General features: G+C 46.9%; 1 protein-coding gene across 1 annotated transcript; it reads left to right on the top strand.

The window, feature by feature from the left end:
• The first annotated feature begins 6 nt into the window (after positions 1-6).
• LOC123484209 lies at positions 7-8,260 on the top strand. The gene is made up of 5 exons (XM_045214283.1): positions 7-58; positions 666-800; positions 5,199-5,331; positions 5,414-5,443; positions 7,543-8,260. Exons 1-5 carry the CDS (start codon positions 29-31, stop codon positions 7,875-7,877), a joined length of 663 nt encoding a protein of 220 aa, XP_045070218.1. The 5' UTR covers positions 7-28; the 3' UTR covers positions 7,878-8,260.
• The last annotated feature ends 9,240 nt before the right edge of the window (positions 8,261-17,500 follow it).

The following is a 17,500-nucleotide window of genomic DNA, read 5'->3' on the forward strand; positions in this document are numbered from 1 at the left end:
AAAGGCAACAGTAATTTCACGGCTGTACATGCTCCTCAGAAACTCCAGTCAGAAAGAGGTGAGGCACCATCATTGAAGTGACAACAGTATGTTGAAACTTACTAAAGGAAAGCTGATAGTTTGTTGAAAATCTATAGATTACAAAGACAACATGCAGCTCTGTGAGAAATCTATTTCTGTCTCATTCATTTGAAGAGCCAGTAGACGGCACTCTTCTCTCTGTTCGAAGGAGAACCCAATGCCCGGGGCAGTGAAGGGGATATTGCCCTGAGTAGTGTGCTGTCTTTCGCATGGGACGTTAAACATGTTTCCTGACTCTCTGTGAACACTAAAGATCCCATGGCACTTATCATAAGAGTAGGGGTGTTAACCCCGGTGTCCTGGCTAAATTCACTATCTGGCCCTCATACCATCATGGCCACCTAATCATCCCCAGCTTCCAATTGGCTCATTCATCCCCTTTCCCCTGTAACACTTCCCGAGGTCGTTGCTGTAAAATAGACTCTCTTCTCAGTCAATTACCTGGTAAAATAAGGGTAAAATAAATATAAATAGTGTACAATTTTTTTTGATGTTGACAAAAAAGGATTGCTCAGTGAGCTGCATGTTGTGTGAATTATTAGATTACATTGTTCAGACTGACTACTACACTGCTCATTTTGTAGGCTGTTCGGGACCGGGAGAAACATCAGGTGTCCCAAGGATATTCAGAATTGGTCCTGTCAAGTCCAAACGGGTCCTTAAAGCTGAACAGTTGGTTTGCAGTCAAGAATCGCCATTCCTCCTCCATCAATCCAGAGGTGCAGTTTTAGCAGGCTAACATTTACATTTACATTTACTTCATTTAGCAGACGCTCTTATCCAGAGCGACTTACAAATAGGTGCATTCACCTTATAGCCAGTGGGATAACCACTTTACAATGTTTTTATTTGTATTTTTTTTTTTTTTTTGGGGGTGGGGGGGGTTGGAGTAAAGGTGGGGGGTAGAAGGATTACTTTATCCTATCCCAGGTATTCCTTGGGATGGGGTTTCAAATGTCTCCGGAAGGTGGTGATTGACTCCGCTGTCCTGGCGTCGTGAGGGAGCTTGTTCCACCATTGGGGTGCCAGAGCAGCGAACAGTTTTGACTGGGCTGAGCGGGAACTATGCTTCCGCAGAAATGGGGAGCCAGCAGGCCAGAGGTGGATGAACGCAGTGCCCTCGTTTGGGTGTAGGGACTGATCAGAGCCTGAAGGTACGGAGGTGCCGTTCCCCTCACAGCTCCGTAGGCAAGCACCATGGTCTTGTAGCAGATGCGAGCTTCAACTGGAAGCCAGTGGAGTGTGCGGAGGAGCGGGGTGACGGGAGAGAACTTGGGAAGGTTGAACACCATACAGGCTGCGGCATTCTGGATGAGTTGTAGGGGTTTAATGGCACAGGCAGGGAGCCCAGCCAACAGCGAGTTGCAGTAATCCAGACGGGAGATGACAAGTGCCTGGATTAGGACCTGTGCCGCTTCCTGTGTAAGGCAGAGTCGTACTCTCCGAATGTTGTAGAGCATGAACCTACAGGATCGGGTCACCGCCTTGATGTTAGCGGAGAACGACAGGGTGTTGTCCAGGGTCACGCCAAGGCTCTTCGCACTCTGGGAGGAGGACACAACGGAGTTGTCAACCGTGATGGCGAGATCATGGAACGGGCAGTCCTTCCCGGGAGGAAGAGCAGCTCCGTCTTGCCGAGGTTCAGCTTGAGGTGGTGATCCGTCATCCATACTGATATGTCTGCCAGACATGCAGAGATGCGATTCGCCACCTGGTTATCAGAAGGGGAAAGGAGAAGATTAGTTGTGTGTCGTCAGCGTAGCAATGATAGGAGAGGCCATGTGAGGATATGACAGAGCCAAGTGACTTGGTGTATAGCGAGAATAGGAGAGGGCCTAGAACTGAGCCCTGGGGGACACCAGTGGTGAGAGCACGTGGTGCGGAGACAGCTTCTCGCCACGCCACTTGATAGGAGCGACCGGTCAGGTAGGACGCAATCCAAGAGTGAGCCGCGCCGGAGATGCCCAGCTCGGAGAGGGTGGAGAGGAGGATCTGAATGTTCACAGTATCAAAGGCAGCAGACAGGTCTAGAAGGACAAGAGCAGAGGAGAGAGAGTTAGCTTTAGCAGTGCGGAGAGCCTCTGTGACACAGAGAAGAGCAGTCTCAGTTGAATGACCAGTCTTGAAACCTGACTGGTTTGGATCAAGAAGGTCATTCTGAGAGAGATAGCAAGAGAGTTGGCTAAAGACGGCACGCTCAATAGTTTTGGAGAGAAAAGAAAGAAGGGATAATGGTCTGTAGTTGTTGACATCAGAGGGATCGAGTGTTGGTTTTGAGAAGGGGTGCAACTCTCGCTCTCTTGAAGACGGAAGGGACATAGCCAGCGGTCAAGGATGAGTTGATCAGCGAGGTGAGGTAAGGGAGAAGGTCACCGGAGATGGTCTGGAGAAGAGAGGAGGGGATAGGGTCAAGCGGGCAGGTTGTTGGGCGGCCTGCCGTCACAAGTCGCAAGATTTTATCTGGAGAGAGAGGGAGAAAGAAGTCAAAGCATAGGGTAGGGCAGTGTGAGCAGGACCAGCAGTGTCATTTGACTTAACAAACGAGGATCGGATGTCGTCAACCTTCTTTTCAAAATGGTTGACGAAGTCATCCACAGAGAGGGAGGAGGGGGGGATTCAGCAGGGAGGAGAATGTGGCAAAGAGCTTCCTAGGGTTAGAGGCGGATGCTTGGAATTTAGAGTGGTAGAAAGTGGCCTTAGCAGCAGAAACAGATGAAGAAAATGTAGAGAGGAGGGAGTGAAAATATGCCAGGTCTGCAGGGAGTCTAGTTTTCTTCCATTTCCGCTCAGCTGCCCGGAGCTCTGTTCTGTGAGCTCGCAATGAGTCATCAAGCAACGGAGCTGGAGGGGAGGACCGAGCCGGCCGGGAGGATAGGGGACATAGAGAGTCAAAGGATGCAGAAAGGGAGGAGAGGAGGGTTGAGGAGGCAGAATCAGGAGATTGGAGGGAGAAGGATTGAGCAGAGGGAAGAGATGATAGGATGGAAGAGGAGAGAGTAGCGAGAGAGAGAGAGCGAAGGTTGCGACGGCGCATTACCATCTGTGTAGGGGCAGAGTGAGTAGTGTTGGAGGAGAGGGAGAGAGAAAAGGATACAAAGTAGTGGTCGGAGACTTGGAGGGGAGTTGCAGTGAGATTAGTAGAAGAACAGCATCTAGTAAAGATGAGGTCAAGCGTATTGCCTGCCTTGTAAGTAGGGGGGACGGTGAGAGGGTGAGGTCAAAAGAGGAGAGGAGTGGAAAGAAGGAGGCAGAGAGAAATGAGTCAAATGTAGACGTAGGGAGGTTGAAATCCCCCAGAACTGTGAGGGTGAGCCATCCTCAGGAAAGGAACTTATCAAGGCGTCAAGCTCATTGATGAACTCTCCAAGGGAACCTGGAGGGCGATAGATGACAAGGATATTAAGCTTAAATGGGCTAGTGACTGTGACAGCATGGAATTCAAATGAGGAGATAGACAGATGGGTCAGGGGAAAAATTGAGAATGTCCACTTGGGAGAGATGAGGATTCCTGTGCCACCACCCCGCTGACCAGATGCTCTCGGGGAATGCGAGAACACATGGTCAGAAGAGGAGAGAGCAGCAGGAGTAGCAGTGTTTTCAGTGGTAATCCATGTTTCCGTCAGCGCCAGGAAGTCGAGGGACTGGAGGGTAGCATAGGCTGGGATGAAGTCTGCCTTGTTGGCAGCAGAACGGCAGTTCCAGAGGCTGCCTGAGACCTGGAACTCCACGTGGAGTCGTGCGTGCAGGGACCACCAGGTTAGAGAGGCAGCAGCCACGCGGTGTGAGGCGTTTGTGTAGCCTGTGCGGAGAGGAGAGAACAGGGATAGGCAGAGGCATAGTTGATAGGCTGCAGCAGATGGCTACAATAATGCAGAGGAGATCGGAATAAAATGAACTAAACATCTGGGAAAGGAGAGAGCGGAGCCTCCCTCACCACAACTCCCAAATATAACTCTCCCAACTTCCACCTCAGAAACTATAATTGTTGTAAACTACAGCGGTTCAATGTTTTCTAGGAATAGACTAACCTAGTTTATTCAGCTAGCTAACTAGGTGCAGTATTATTCCGTGAAAAACGTCCGGGCACCTCGTCATAAGACGCCACAGCCAGCTAGCATGCCGGTCTCCAACAGCAGGGTTTAGCGCCAATACTCAGCCACAACAACCACCAGTGTATCAACACACAAGCAGATCGTCCGTGTCTAACGTTGTGGGTTAGTCCCGACAGCTTGAGCGAGTCCGTCGTCAACTTATTCAGCCAGTTAGTTAGCTAGAATAGTTAGCAAACTAGCTAGCCATTGCTTTCAGACAAAGAAGAACCCCTCCTTTCACGGCACAAACACACAGAGAGAGCCAAACTAACGTTAACTAGTCACCCATGTCCCGAATTCCTTGAGCGACTCGGGCTATCAATATGTAAAAAAACAAAACACAAGTGTAGGTTATGACTTACCCCTAGCAGCTACTGTTAGCTAGCCAAGTGCAAAGCTAGCCACTGAATTGACTCAGCCAGTTCGCGTCTGTTCGCTCGGTCGTTCCAGCTATTGTTTACAAGTAGCTATCCAGGTTGCAACAAGCTTGCTAATTTTCAAGCACAGTAGCCACTTGCTGCCTAACGTTAACGGTTCAGACAATGAGGTTAGAAAACAGCTGAACGGTAGGCAATTATTGTATGTAATTATTGTAGGCAGCCAGCTGGCGTAATTACAGGCACTCTCAGGCGTGAAACAACTATACCGTTGCTAATAGCTACTCGCCAGCTAGTCCAGGTGGTGAGTTAGCTAGCTAGCTAGCTTCGTGCTACACCTGGCACCGCCGAATACAACACTAACCTACAATAATTACATACAATAACTACCTACAACAACCCACGATACCTACCTACAATACCTAACTACAATCTAAATACATAGTTTAAGCCTTACTCGACAAAGCCCAAGCTATGTATAAAGCCAAGCTTACCCGACTCCAAGCTCCTCACCTGCTCACCTCCTCACCTCACCAGTCATACACGCAACATGAATCTGTCATATTATATATTAATAACTGGAATATCATTCTATTTCTTTCTCTCTCTCTCTGTCGTCTCAATCGTTGCACCATATGACCTTCTACAGAAGATTCAGCTGTTACCTGCAGGCACCACACCAAGCTGTTGTAAGATGGTTATGAGAAACACAGGGGTTGACATTGAGATGGAGTTAATCGGGGATGATGAGAGGACAGTATGGAGAGATATGGTACCAACAGGTAGGAGAATATGTCAATCATAACTCTGTTATCTTCTGACAGAGGCTATTTAGTGATTATAACCTCTTTTTGTTTCTTTCAGATGAATACATCCCTGAAACCCATTCAACTAGTAAGTAAACATGAGAGGTACAAACCAATGGCTTGAGGGCCAGTCGACATGGTTTACTGTTGGACTAGTCCTGATTATAAAAGGCTGTCTTCAAGATCAATGACATCTCCTCCAGGACTTGATGTAGATTATCCTGGTTCTGAATGCCCCAATGACATCTCCTCCAGGACTTGATGTAGATTAGCCTGGTTCTGTCGACTCTGTCAACCACCGCATTCTTATTGGCAGACTAAATAGCCTTGGTTTCTCAAATGACTGCCTCGCCTGGTTCACCAACTACTTCTCAGATAGAGTTCAGTGTGTCAAATCGGAGGGTCTGTTGTCTGGACCTATGGCAGTCTCTATGGGGGTGCCACAGGGTTCAATTCTTGGGCCGACACTTTTCTCCGTGTATATCAATGATGTCGCTCTTGCTGCTGGTGACTCTCAGATCCACCTCTACGCAGACGACACCATTTTATATACATCTGGCCCTTCATTGGACACTGTGTTAACAAACCTCCAAACGAGCTTCAATGCCATACAACAATCCTTCAGTAGCCTCCAACTGCTCTTAAACACTAGTAAAACTAAATGCATGCTTTTCAATCGAACGCTGCTGGCACCCGCCCACCCGACTAGAATCACCACTCTCGACGGGTCTGACCTAGAGTATGTGGACAACTACAAATACCTAGGTGTCTGGTTAGACTGTAAACTCAACTTCCAGACTCACATAAAGAATCTCCAATCCAAAGTTAAATCTAGAATCGGCTTCCTATTTCGCAACAAAGCCTCCTTCACTCATGCTGCCAAACATGCCCTCGTAAAACTGACTATCCTACCGATCCTTGACTTCGGCGATGTCATTTACAAAATAGCCTCCAACACTCTACTCAGCAAATTGGATGTAGTCTATCACAGTGCCATCCGTTTTGTCTCCAAAGCCCCATACACTACCCACCACTGTGACCTGTACGCTCTTGTTGGCTGGTCCTCACTACATGTTCGTCGTCAAACCCACTGGCTCCAGGCCATCTATAAATCACTGCTAGGCAAATCCCCGCCTTATCTTAGCTCATTGGTCACCATAGCAGCACCCACCCGTAGTCTGCGCTCCAGCAGGTATATCTCACTGGTCATTCCCAAAGCCAACACCTCCTTTGGCCGCCATTCCTTCCAGTTCTCTGCTGCCAATGACTGGAACAATTGCAAAAATCTCTGAAGCTGGAGACTCTTATCTCCCTCAATAACTTTAAGCATCAGTTGTCAGAGCACCTTACCGATCACTGCACCTGTACACAGCCCATCTGAAATTAGCCCACCCAACTACCTCATCCCTATATTGTTATTTATTTTGCTAATTTGCACCCCAGTATCTCTATTTGCACATAATCTCTTGCACATCTAGCATTCCAGTGTTAATACTATTGTAATTATTCTGCACTATAGCCTATTTATTGCCTTACCTCCATAACTTGCTACATTTGCACACACTGTATATATATTTTCTGTTGTATTTCTGACTTTATGTTTTTTACCCCATATGTAACTCTGTGTTGTTGTTTTATTGCACTACTATGCTTTATCTTGGCCAGGTCGCAGTTGTAAATGAGAACCTGTTCTCAACTGGCTTACCTGGTTAAATAAAGGTGAAAAAAAAAAAAAAAAAAAAAAAAGTTCTGAATTCCCCAATGACATCTCCTCCAGGACTTGATGTAGATTAGCCTGGTTCTGAATGACATCTCCTCCAGGACGTGATGTAGATTAGCCTGGTTCTGAATGCCCCAATGACATCTCCTCCAGGACGTGATGTAGATTAGCCTGGTTCTGAATGCCCCAATGACATCTCCTCCAGGACTTGATGTAGATTAGCCTGGTTCTGAATGCCCCAGCATCTTTTTCTACGTCTATGAAAACCGACCCTAAATATGAATGAAACAGTAGTGATGTGATGTGTTCATTGATGCAGGTTGTTATTGTTACAGAATGTGTTCTTAATGCAAAGATTAACAATACAATGAAGACTTTTACTGTAGGTCACTCTGAAAGAAGTCTGTTTCTAAATGTCTGAAATGTGAATTAACAAATGTAGTTATTTTGTAACCTGCCTCTCTCAGGTGCTGTGTTGGGGGCAGGGCGTCCGGCTGAGAGCAGTCTGACTGGTTCTGCAGAGCAGCAGCTGCGTTCTGTACGGACAGAGTTTGTGAGACGAGTGTCAGGACCTGTCCTGGAAGGTCTGCTGGACGGACTCCTGCAGCACACAGTCATCAACCAGGAGGAAATGGAGTCAGTAAAGGTGATCGCTGAGAGGGCAGAGAAGGCACGTGACATCATCGACATGGTGTTGAGAAAAGGAACTGAGTCATGTTCCAGGATGATCAACCTTCTTGGGGAGCTGGACCCCTGTCTTTGGACACAGCTTCAGAACAACAGTGTTGGGGTCCCAACCTAATGGTAGAATGGATAGTAACAGTGTTGGGGTACCAACCTAATGGTAGAATGGGATAGTAACAGTGTTGGGGTACCAACCTAATGGTAGAATGGATAGTAACAGTGTTGGGGTACCAACTAATGATATGCGGGTTGACTCATAATCTGCAGTCCCCACGGTTAATTCCGCGGGTTGGGCGGGTTAAGGGTCGTGAAATACTGTGTGGATGAAAGGCGGGTGGGTGGCAGGCGGGTTGAAGAAAGAGAAAAGAAATACCTTTTTAAAAAATCCATAAATGTATCATTCTTGTGCAATTTCTATCTATAGGCTCCATTGAGGTTTTCCTTTCATTATTTTAGGCTGTCTGCCATTATTGCGTCAGCCTGAGCTTTAGTGTCTAACTGTACTTGCGCCAAGCGCCAAATGCTTTTGGGAACGGTAAAAAAAAGAAGATGTTCAGATGGGTTAAATGAAATAAAAAAATCCTGGCACCCCCTTTCAAAACATAGTTCCTCCATCTCTGCCTACAGCTCATGTTCTATAGTAGCTGCTGCATTGTGTAACGGCTGTTGAAGTACTTTGTGAATTTCACCAGGTTCATGTATTAATATAGACATGTTGATGTGTTATTATGCATGTCTGCATCCTGGCAATAGGGGAGTGTGTGCTTACGTTTCACCCTGTCGTCTTGAGAAAAGTTTACATTCCTTTTTTAAGCACAAAGTCATACAACACAGTGTTTTGTTCATGAATAATGTTGTATATTTAGAGTTGACTCATACAGTGGTATGGTATTGTTAAGATGTAATTGTACTTTTTAGGATGATATTAACATTGTGAATTCAACATGTGGTTACTAGCTAGCTAAGGTATTGTATGTGTGAACGATGGCTAGGCTCCTCCACTGATCCCAGTTCAGTTCAACATGTGGTTACTAGCTAGCTAAGGTATTGTATGTATGAACGATGGCTAGAGCTCCTCCACTGATCCCAGTTCAGTTCAACATGTGGTTACTAGCTAGCTAAGGTATTGTATGTGTGAACGATGGCTAGGCTCCTCCACTGATCCCAGTTCAGTTCAACATGTGGTTACTAGCTAGCTAAGGTATTGTATGTATGAACGATGGCTAGGCTCCTCCACTGATCCCAGTTCAGTTCAACATGTGGTTACTAGCTAGCTAAGGTATTGTATGTGTGAACGATGGCTAGGCTCCTCCACTGATCCCAGTCCTGTGTATTGTGCGTCTGTGTTGTAGAAAGAGGCGACAATGGGCAGAACATGTTTGTGCTCTACAGATGTTTTGTCTTTTCTTTTGGATGCAGAGAGAATTCTGATTCATTAAAACAGCCTGATCTCCGAAGTCCACGTCTGTAGTCGCAATCAATCACACACAACGCAGAGATACAGCCGTGCAGCACAGCGCCGGTTACATATATACGGAGTGTAAACGTATTGTAAACATGTATTGTATATGTATTGTAAGCATGTATTGTATACGCAGTGTAAACATGTATTGTAAACATGTATTGTATACGTATTGTAAACATGTATTGTATACGCATTGTAAACATGTATTGTATACGCATTGTAAACATGTATTGTATACGTATTGTAAACATGTATTGTATACGCATTGTAAACATGTATTGTATACGTATTGTAAACATGTATTGTATACGCATTGTAAACATGTATTGTATACGCATTGTAAGCATGTATTGTATACGCATTGTAAACATGTATTGTATACGTATTGTAAACATGTATTGTATACGCATTGTAAACATGTATTGTATACGCATTGTAAACATGTATTGTATACGTATTGTAAACATGTATTGTATACGTATTGTAAACATGTATTGTACACGTATTGTAAACATGTATTGTATACGCATTGTAAACATGTATTGTATACGCATTGTAAACATGTATTGGTTACACGGACCTCATATTTTTACTTCATCATATATAGTATATAGTGTATATATATAGTGGGTGGTTGCAGACGGGTGTGGTTGAACAAACAGCTGAAAAGTGTTAAATAAAAAATAAAATATATAAAATAGCAAATTATTAAAGAATGTACAATTGGTTAGAGGGCTGTAAAATCAATCAATCAATTAATCAATGAGTCAATCACACTGAATGTGTTTATGATCATATTTATGAAGTTTATGAATTGCTTGTTGTACAGAACTGTACAAACTATGAAAGTTGTGTTAATGAATTAACATATTATCAAGGACAAAGACTGTATAGTGTAGCTGTATGAATATATTATAAAGGACAGACTGTATAGTATAGCTGTATGAATATATTATAAAGGACAGTCTGTATAGTATAGCCGTATGAATATATTATAAAGGACAGACTGTATAGTGTAGCTGTATGAATATATTATAAAGGACAGACTGTATAGTATAGCTGTATGAATATATTATAAAGGACAAAGACTGTATAGTATAGCTGTATGAATATATTATAAAGGACAGACTGTATAGTATAGCTGTATGAATATATTATAAAGGACAGTCTGTATAGTACAGCTGTATGAATATATTATAAAGGACAGACTGTATAGTATAGCTGTATGAATATATTATAAAGGACAGACTGTATAGTACAGCTGTATGAATATATTATAAAAGGACAGACTGTATAGGATAGCTGTATGAATATATTATAAAGGACAGACTGTATAGTATAGCTGTATGAATATATTATAAAGGACAGTCTGTATAGTATAGCTGTATGAATATATTATAAAGGACAGTCTGTATAGTATAGCTGTATGAATATATTATAAAGGACAGTCTGTATAGTATAGCTGTATGAATATATTATAAAGGACAGTCTGTATAGTATAGCTGTATGAATATATTATAAAGGACAGACTGTATAGTATAGCTGTATGAATATATTATAAAGGACAGACTGTATAGTACAGCTGTATGAATATATTATAAAGGACAGACTGTATAGTATAGCTGTATGAATATATTATAAAGGACAGTCTGTATAGTATAGCTGTATGAATATATTATGAAGGACAGACTGTATAGTGTAGCTGTATGAATATATTATAATATATTATAATTAATATATTATAATATATATCGGCGGTGACCCGATCCTGTAGGTTCATGCTCTACAACATTCGGAGATGCGACCCTGCCTTACACAGGAAGCGGCACAGGTCCTAATCCAGGTACTTGTCATCTCCCGTCTGGATTACTGCAACTCGCTGTTGGCTGGCCTCCCTGCCTGTGCCATTAAACCCCTACAACTCATCCAGAATGCCGCAGCCCGTCTGGTGTTCAACCTTCCCAAGTTCTCTCACGTCACCCCGCTCCTCCGCACACTCCACTGGCTTCCAGTTGAAGCTCGCATCTGCTACAAGACTATGGTGCTTGCCTACGGAGCTGTGAGGGGAACGGCACCTCCGTACCTTCAGGCTCTGATCAGTCCCTACACCCAACGAGGGCATTGCGTTCATCCACCTCTGGCCTGCTGGCTCCCTACCTCTGCTGGAAGCATAGTTCCCGCTCAGCCCAGTCAAAACTGTTCGCTGCTCTGGCACCCCAATGGTGGAACAAGCTCCCTCACGACGCCAGGACAGCGGAGTCACTCACCACCTTCCGGAGACATTTGAAACCCCACCTCTTTAAGGAATACCTGGGATAGGATAAAGTAATCCTTCTACCCCCCCCCCCCCACCCAAAAAAAAAAAAAAACATTGTAAAGTGGTGATCCCACTGGCTATAAGGTGAATGCACCAATTTGTAAGTCGCTCTGGATAAGAGCGTCTGCTAAATGACGTAAATGTAAATGTAAAATATTATAAAGGACAGACTGTATAGTATAGCTGTATGAATATATTATAAAGGACAAAGACTGTATAGTATAGCTGAATGAATATATTATAAAGGACAAAGACTGTATAGTATAGCTGTATGAATATATTATAAAGGACAGACTGTATAGTATAGCTGTATGAATATATTATAAAGGACAGTCTGTATAGTATAGCTGAATGAATATATTATAAAGGACAGACTGTATAGTATAGCTGTATGAATATATTATAAAGGACAAAGACTATAGTATAGCTGTATGAATATATTATAAAGGACAGACTGTATAGTATAGCTGTATGAATATATTATAAAGGACAGACTGTATAGTATAGCTGTATGAATATATTATAAAGGACAGACTGTATAGTATAGCTGTATGAATATATTATAAAGGACAGACTGTATAGTATAGCTGTATGAATATATTATAAAGGACAAAGACTGTATAGTATAGCTGTATGAATATATTATAAAGGACAGACTGTATAGTATAGCTGTATGAATATATTATAAAGGACAGTCTGTATAGTATAGCTGTATGAATATATTATAAAGGACAGACTGTATAGTATAGCTGTATGAATATATTATAAAGGACAGACTGTATAGTATAGCTGTATGAATATATTATAAAGGACAGGCTGTATAGTATAGCTGTATGAATATATTATAAAGGACAGACTGTATAGTATAGCTGTATGAATATATTATAAAGGACAGTCTGTATAGTATAGCTGAATGAATATATTATAAAGGACAGACTGTATAGTATAGCTGTATGAATATATTATAAAGGACAGTCTGTATAGTATAGCTGTATGAATATATTATAAAGGACAGTCTGTATAGTATAGCTGTATGAATATATTATAAAGGACAGACTGTATAGTATAGCTGTATGAATATATTATAAAGGACAGTCTGTATAGTATAGCTGTATGAATATATTATAAAGGACAGACTGTATAGTATAGCTGTATGAATTTATTATAAAGGACAGACTGTATAGTATAGCTGTATGAATATATTATAAATGTCACGGTTTCGGCCGAGGCGGCTCCTCCTCCTTGTTCGGGCAGGTTTCGCCGGTCGTCGTCTCCGGAGTTCTAGCTGCCACCGCTCGATGTTTCTTGTTTGTTTGGTTTTGTCTGTTAGTCACACCTGTTTTGTGTTAGGTCTCAATTAGCACCCTATTTAGTTTCCTTGTTGTTAGGTTTGTGTTGTGTGTGATTGTTCGTGTCGTGGTTGCGCTACCCGTTTCGGTACGCTTATTTTCATGAGCTTCCTCCTTGTTGTGTGAGGAGAACTTACGCACCTGTGTGTGCGCTTGTATATACGCCTATGTGCGTCTTTTGCCTCCGGGCTGTTTTGGATTACTTTTCGTGCTCAGTAAAGTCTTGTTGGACTTACCCTCTGCTGCCTGCGCCTGATTCCACACCACACCCATTCACAGCACCGTGACAGAATCACACACCATTAGATGGAATCAGCAGGAGCACCCGTCGACCCCATGGAGGAGCGTCTCCTTGGACACGAGCACCGGATCAACCGTATCGGCCACGCCTTGGAGGGAGTCATGGACACCCTTCGTCGATGGGAGACCAGCGGGGGTTCCCATAGCCCCACCTATCGCACCATCACCTTCACCACCGGATTACCAGCCCGTCCATCGACCGGAACCCAGTGGGATTCGGCTCTCGCTCCCGAGGGCGTACGACGGCACCGCTGCCGGGTGTCAGGGGGTTCCTCCTACAAGTGGAGCTCTACATTGCCACCATACACCCGGCGCCCTCGGGATACGAGAGCGTTTCCGCCCTCATCTCCTGTCTCACCGGCAAGGCGTTGGAGTGGGCCAACGCCCGAGTGGAGGGGAATAGACGCCGCCACCGTCACCTATGCGGAGTTCTCCCGTCGCTTCCGTGCGGTCTTCGACCATCCACCAGAGGGGAGAGCGGCGGGGGAACGTCTATTCCACCTCCGACAGGAGATGAGGAGCGCTCAGGCATTCGCGCTGGAGTTCCGGACTCTAGCGGCTGATGCGGGGGTGGAATGAGAGGGCCCTCATAGACCACTTTCGATGTAGCCTTCGGGAGGACGTCCGCAGGGAGTTGGCCTGCAGGGACAGTACACTAACATTTGACCAGCTGGTGGACATGGCCATTTGACTGGACAACCTGCTGGCGACCCGCGGACGTCCCAGGTGGGGGCCCCCCCATTCCACCCTCCAGCGCCTCCGAGCAGTGTCCGATGGAGCTTGGAGGTACTGGCGCTAGAGGGAGAAGAGGTAGGAGCCCGAGGGGGGCAGTCTCCTGCACCAAGTGTGGGCGCGGAGGGCACACCGCGGCTAGGTGCTGGGGAGGGTCCCCTGGTGAGGGAGAGAGCAGGTCATACAGTGGGGAGCCCACCCAGGTGAGTAGGCGCCCTACTTACCCAGAGCTTTCTGTCGTTCACATTACCTTACCTGTTTGTTTCCCACAGGTTGCACCTCGGTCCCAGCATAAGGCGCTAGTCGATTCAGGCGCAGCTGGGAATTTTGTAGACCGGAGATTCTGTGTTAAGTTAGGGATTCCCCTTCTTCCAGTCGAAAAACCCTTTCCTGTACATGCCCTAGATAGTCGTCCGTTAGGATCTGGGTTGATTGGGGAGGTCACAGCGCCACTTAGGATGATGACGCAGGGGGGTCATGAGGAGATGATACAACTCTATCTTATCGACTCTCCTGCGTATCCGGTGGTACTGGGGGCTTCCCTGGTTGATGACCCATGATCCTACTATTTACGTGGCGAGAGAAAGCTCTTAAAGGGTGGTCTGCTCAGTGTGAGGGGTTATGTCTGGGTGTTTCCGTAGGGGCGACCTCGGTGGAGAGTCCGAACCAGATGCCAGCACTGCACATTCCTCCTGAGTATGAGGATTTGGCGCTCGTGTTCGGTAAGACCAGAGCGGCACAGTTGCCACCTCATAGACAGGGGGATTGTGCGATAGACCTCCAGACAGGAGCAGCGCTTCCGCGGAGCCATGTGTATCCTTTGTCACAGGAGGAGAAAAGGGCAATGGAGACTTACATTGCCGAGTCTCTGGGACAGGGATACATATGGGCCTCCACTTCTCCCGCGTCCTCGAGCTTCTTTTTTGTGAAGAAAAAGGATGGAGGTTTGCGTCCGTGTATTGATTACCGCAGTCTCAATCGGGTGACGGTGAAGTACAGCTATCCACTTCCTCTGATTGGGACCATGACGGAGTCCTTACACGGGGCAAGGTTCTTCACAAAATTGGATCTCAGGAGCGCATATAACTTGGTGCGCATTAGGGAGGGCGATGAGTGGAAGACAGCATTTAGTACTACATCCGGCCATTACGAGTATCTCGTCATGCCATATGGGTTAATGAATGCTCCATCAGTCTTCCAATCGTTTGTAGACAAACTTTTCCGGGACATGCAGGCGCAGGGAGTAGTGGTGTACATAGATGATATTCTTGTGTACAGTGCTACTCGGGCCGAGCATGTAGCCCTGGTGCGCAGGGTATTGAGGAGACTGTTGGAGCATGACCTGTATGTCAAAGCTGAGAAATGTCTGTTCTTCCAGGAGTCAGTTTCCTTTTTGGGTTACCAGTTGTCTGCGTCAGGGGTGAGAATGGAGGTGGACCGAGTGTCCGCCGTGCGTAATTGGCAAACCCCAACTACGGTTAAAGAGGTGCAGCGGTTCTTGGGTTTTGCGAATTACTACCGGAGGTTTATCCGGGGGTTTTGGACAGGTGGCAGCTCCCATAACGTCTCTTCTGAAGGGGGGTCCGGTGCGCTTGCAGTGGTCGCTGAGGCGGACAGGGCCTTTGGGAGACTGAAGGACCTGTTTACCTCGGCCCCGGTGTTGGCGCACCCGGATCCCACTTTACCCTTCCAAGTGGACGCGTCTGAGGCGGTATCGGGCAGTGCTTTCTCAACGATCCGGTACACCACCTAAGCTCCGCCCCTGTGCTTTTTATTCTAAGAAGCTCAGTCCGGCGGAGCGGAATTATGACGTAGGGGACAGGGACCTGTTAGCCGTAGTACAGGCCCTAAAGGTGTGGAGGCATTGGCTTGAGGGGGCTCAGCACCCTTTCCTCATTCTGACCGACCATCGTAACCTGGAGTACATTCGGGCAGCTAGGAGACTGAATCCTCGCCAGGCTCGATGGACTATGTTTCTCGCCCGGTTTGTGTTCAAGATCACTTACATCCCTGGGTCCCAGAACGGGAAGGCAGATGCTCTGTCCCGTCGGTATGACACGGAGGAGAGGTGCGTGGAGTCCATTCCCATACTACCGGAGTCTTGTCTGGTGGCACCGGTGGTGTGGGAGGTCGATGCGGAGATCGAGCGGGCGTTACGCACCGAGCCTAGTCCTCCACAGTGTCCGGTGGGTCGGGTGTACGTCCCGCTCGAGGTCCGGGATCGGCTGATTTATTGGGCTCACACGTCCCCCTCCTCTGGACATCCGGGTATTGGCCGGACGGTGCACTGCCTTAGTAACGCAGTACTGGTGGCCAACGTTAGCCAGGGATGTGAGGGTTTATGTCTCCTCCTGCTCAGTATGTGCCCAGTGTAAGGCGCCCAGATACTTGCCCAGGGGGTAAATTACAGCCCCTGCCCGTTCCACAACGACCCTGGTCTCACCTCTCGGTGGATTTTGTTACCGATCTTCCCTCCTCCCAGGGGAATACCACCATCCTGGTCGTTGTGGATCGGTTCTCGAAGGCCTGTCGTCTCCTTCCCATGCCGGGTCTTCCTACGGCCCTACGGACCGCTGAGGCTCTATTTACTCACGTCTTCCGGCATTACGGGGTGCCCGAGGATATAGTGTCCGATCGAGGCCCCCAGTTTACCTCTAGAGTCTGGAGAGCATTTATGGAACGTTTGGGGGTCTCGGTGAGCCTTACCTCGGGTTACCACCCGGAGAGTAATGGGCAGGTTGAACGAGTCAACCAGGATGTGGGTAGGTTTCTGAGGTCATATTGTCAGGGCCGGCCGGAGGAGTGGGCGAGATATGTGCCCTGGGCCGAGATGGCACAGAACTCTCTCCGCCACTCCTCCACCCAACTAACCCCTTTTCAGTGTGTATTAGGGTACCAGCCGGTTCTGGCACCATGGCATGAGAGCCAGATCGAGGCCCCGCTGTGGATGAGTGGGTGCGGCGCTCGGAGGAGACGTGGGACGCTGCACACGTCCATCTGCAGCGTGCCATACGTCGACAGAAGACGAGCGCCCGACCTACATCGCAGTGAGGGGCCAGTGTACGCACCTGGAGATCGAGTCTGGCTCTCAACCAGAAACCTGCCCCTCCGCCTGCCCTGCCGGAAGCTGGGTCGGCGGTTTGTGGGGCCTTTTTAAAGTCCTGAGGAGATTGAACGAGGTGAGTTACAGGTTAGAACTACCTATTGATTACAAGAAGATTAACCCCTCGTTCCATGTGTCTCTCCTCAGGCCGGTGGTAGCTGGTCCACTCCAGGACTTTGAGATTGAGGAGACTCCTCCGCCCCGTTGGACATCGAGGGGGCTCCGGCGCTACGGTTCGGACCATCCTGGATTCGAGACGCCGGATGGGGGTCTCCAATATCTCGTGGAGTGGGAGGGTGCGGTCCGGAGGAGCGGTGCTGGGTGCCAAGGAGGGACATTCTGGATCCGTCCCTGATGACCGAATTCCATCGTGGTCATCCTGCACGCCCTGCGCCGCGTCCCCCTGGTCGTCCCCGAGGCCGGAGGCGGCGCGCGGCTGGAGCCGCGCGTCAAGGGGGGTACTGTCACGGTTTTC

The sequence above is a fragment of the Coregonus clupeaformis genome, unplaced genomic scaffold, assembly GCF_020615455.1.
Source record: "Coregonus clupeaformis isolate EN_2021a unplaced genomic scaffold, ASM2061545v1 scaf0230, whole genome shotgun sequence".
In the NCBI taxonomy this organism is placed as follows: Eukaryota; Metazoa; Chordata; class Actinopteri; order Salmoniformes; family Salmonidae; genus Coregonus; species Coregonus clupeaformis.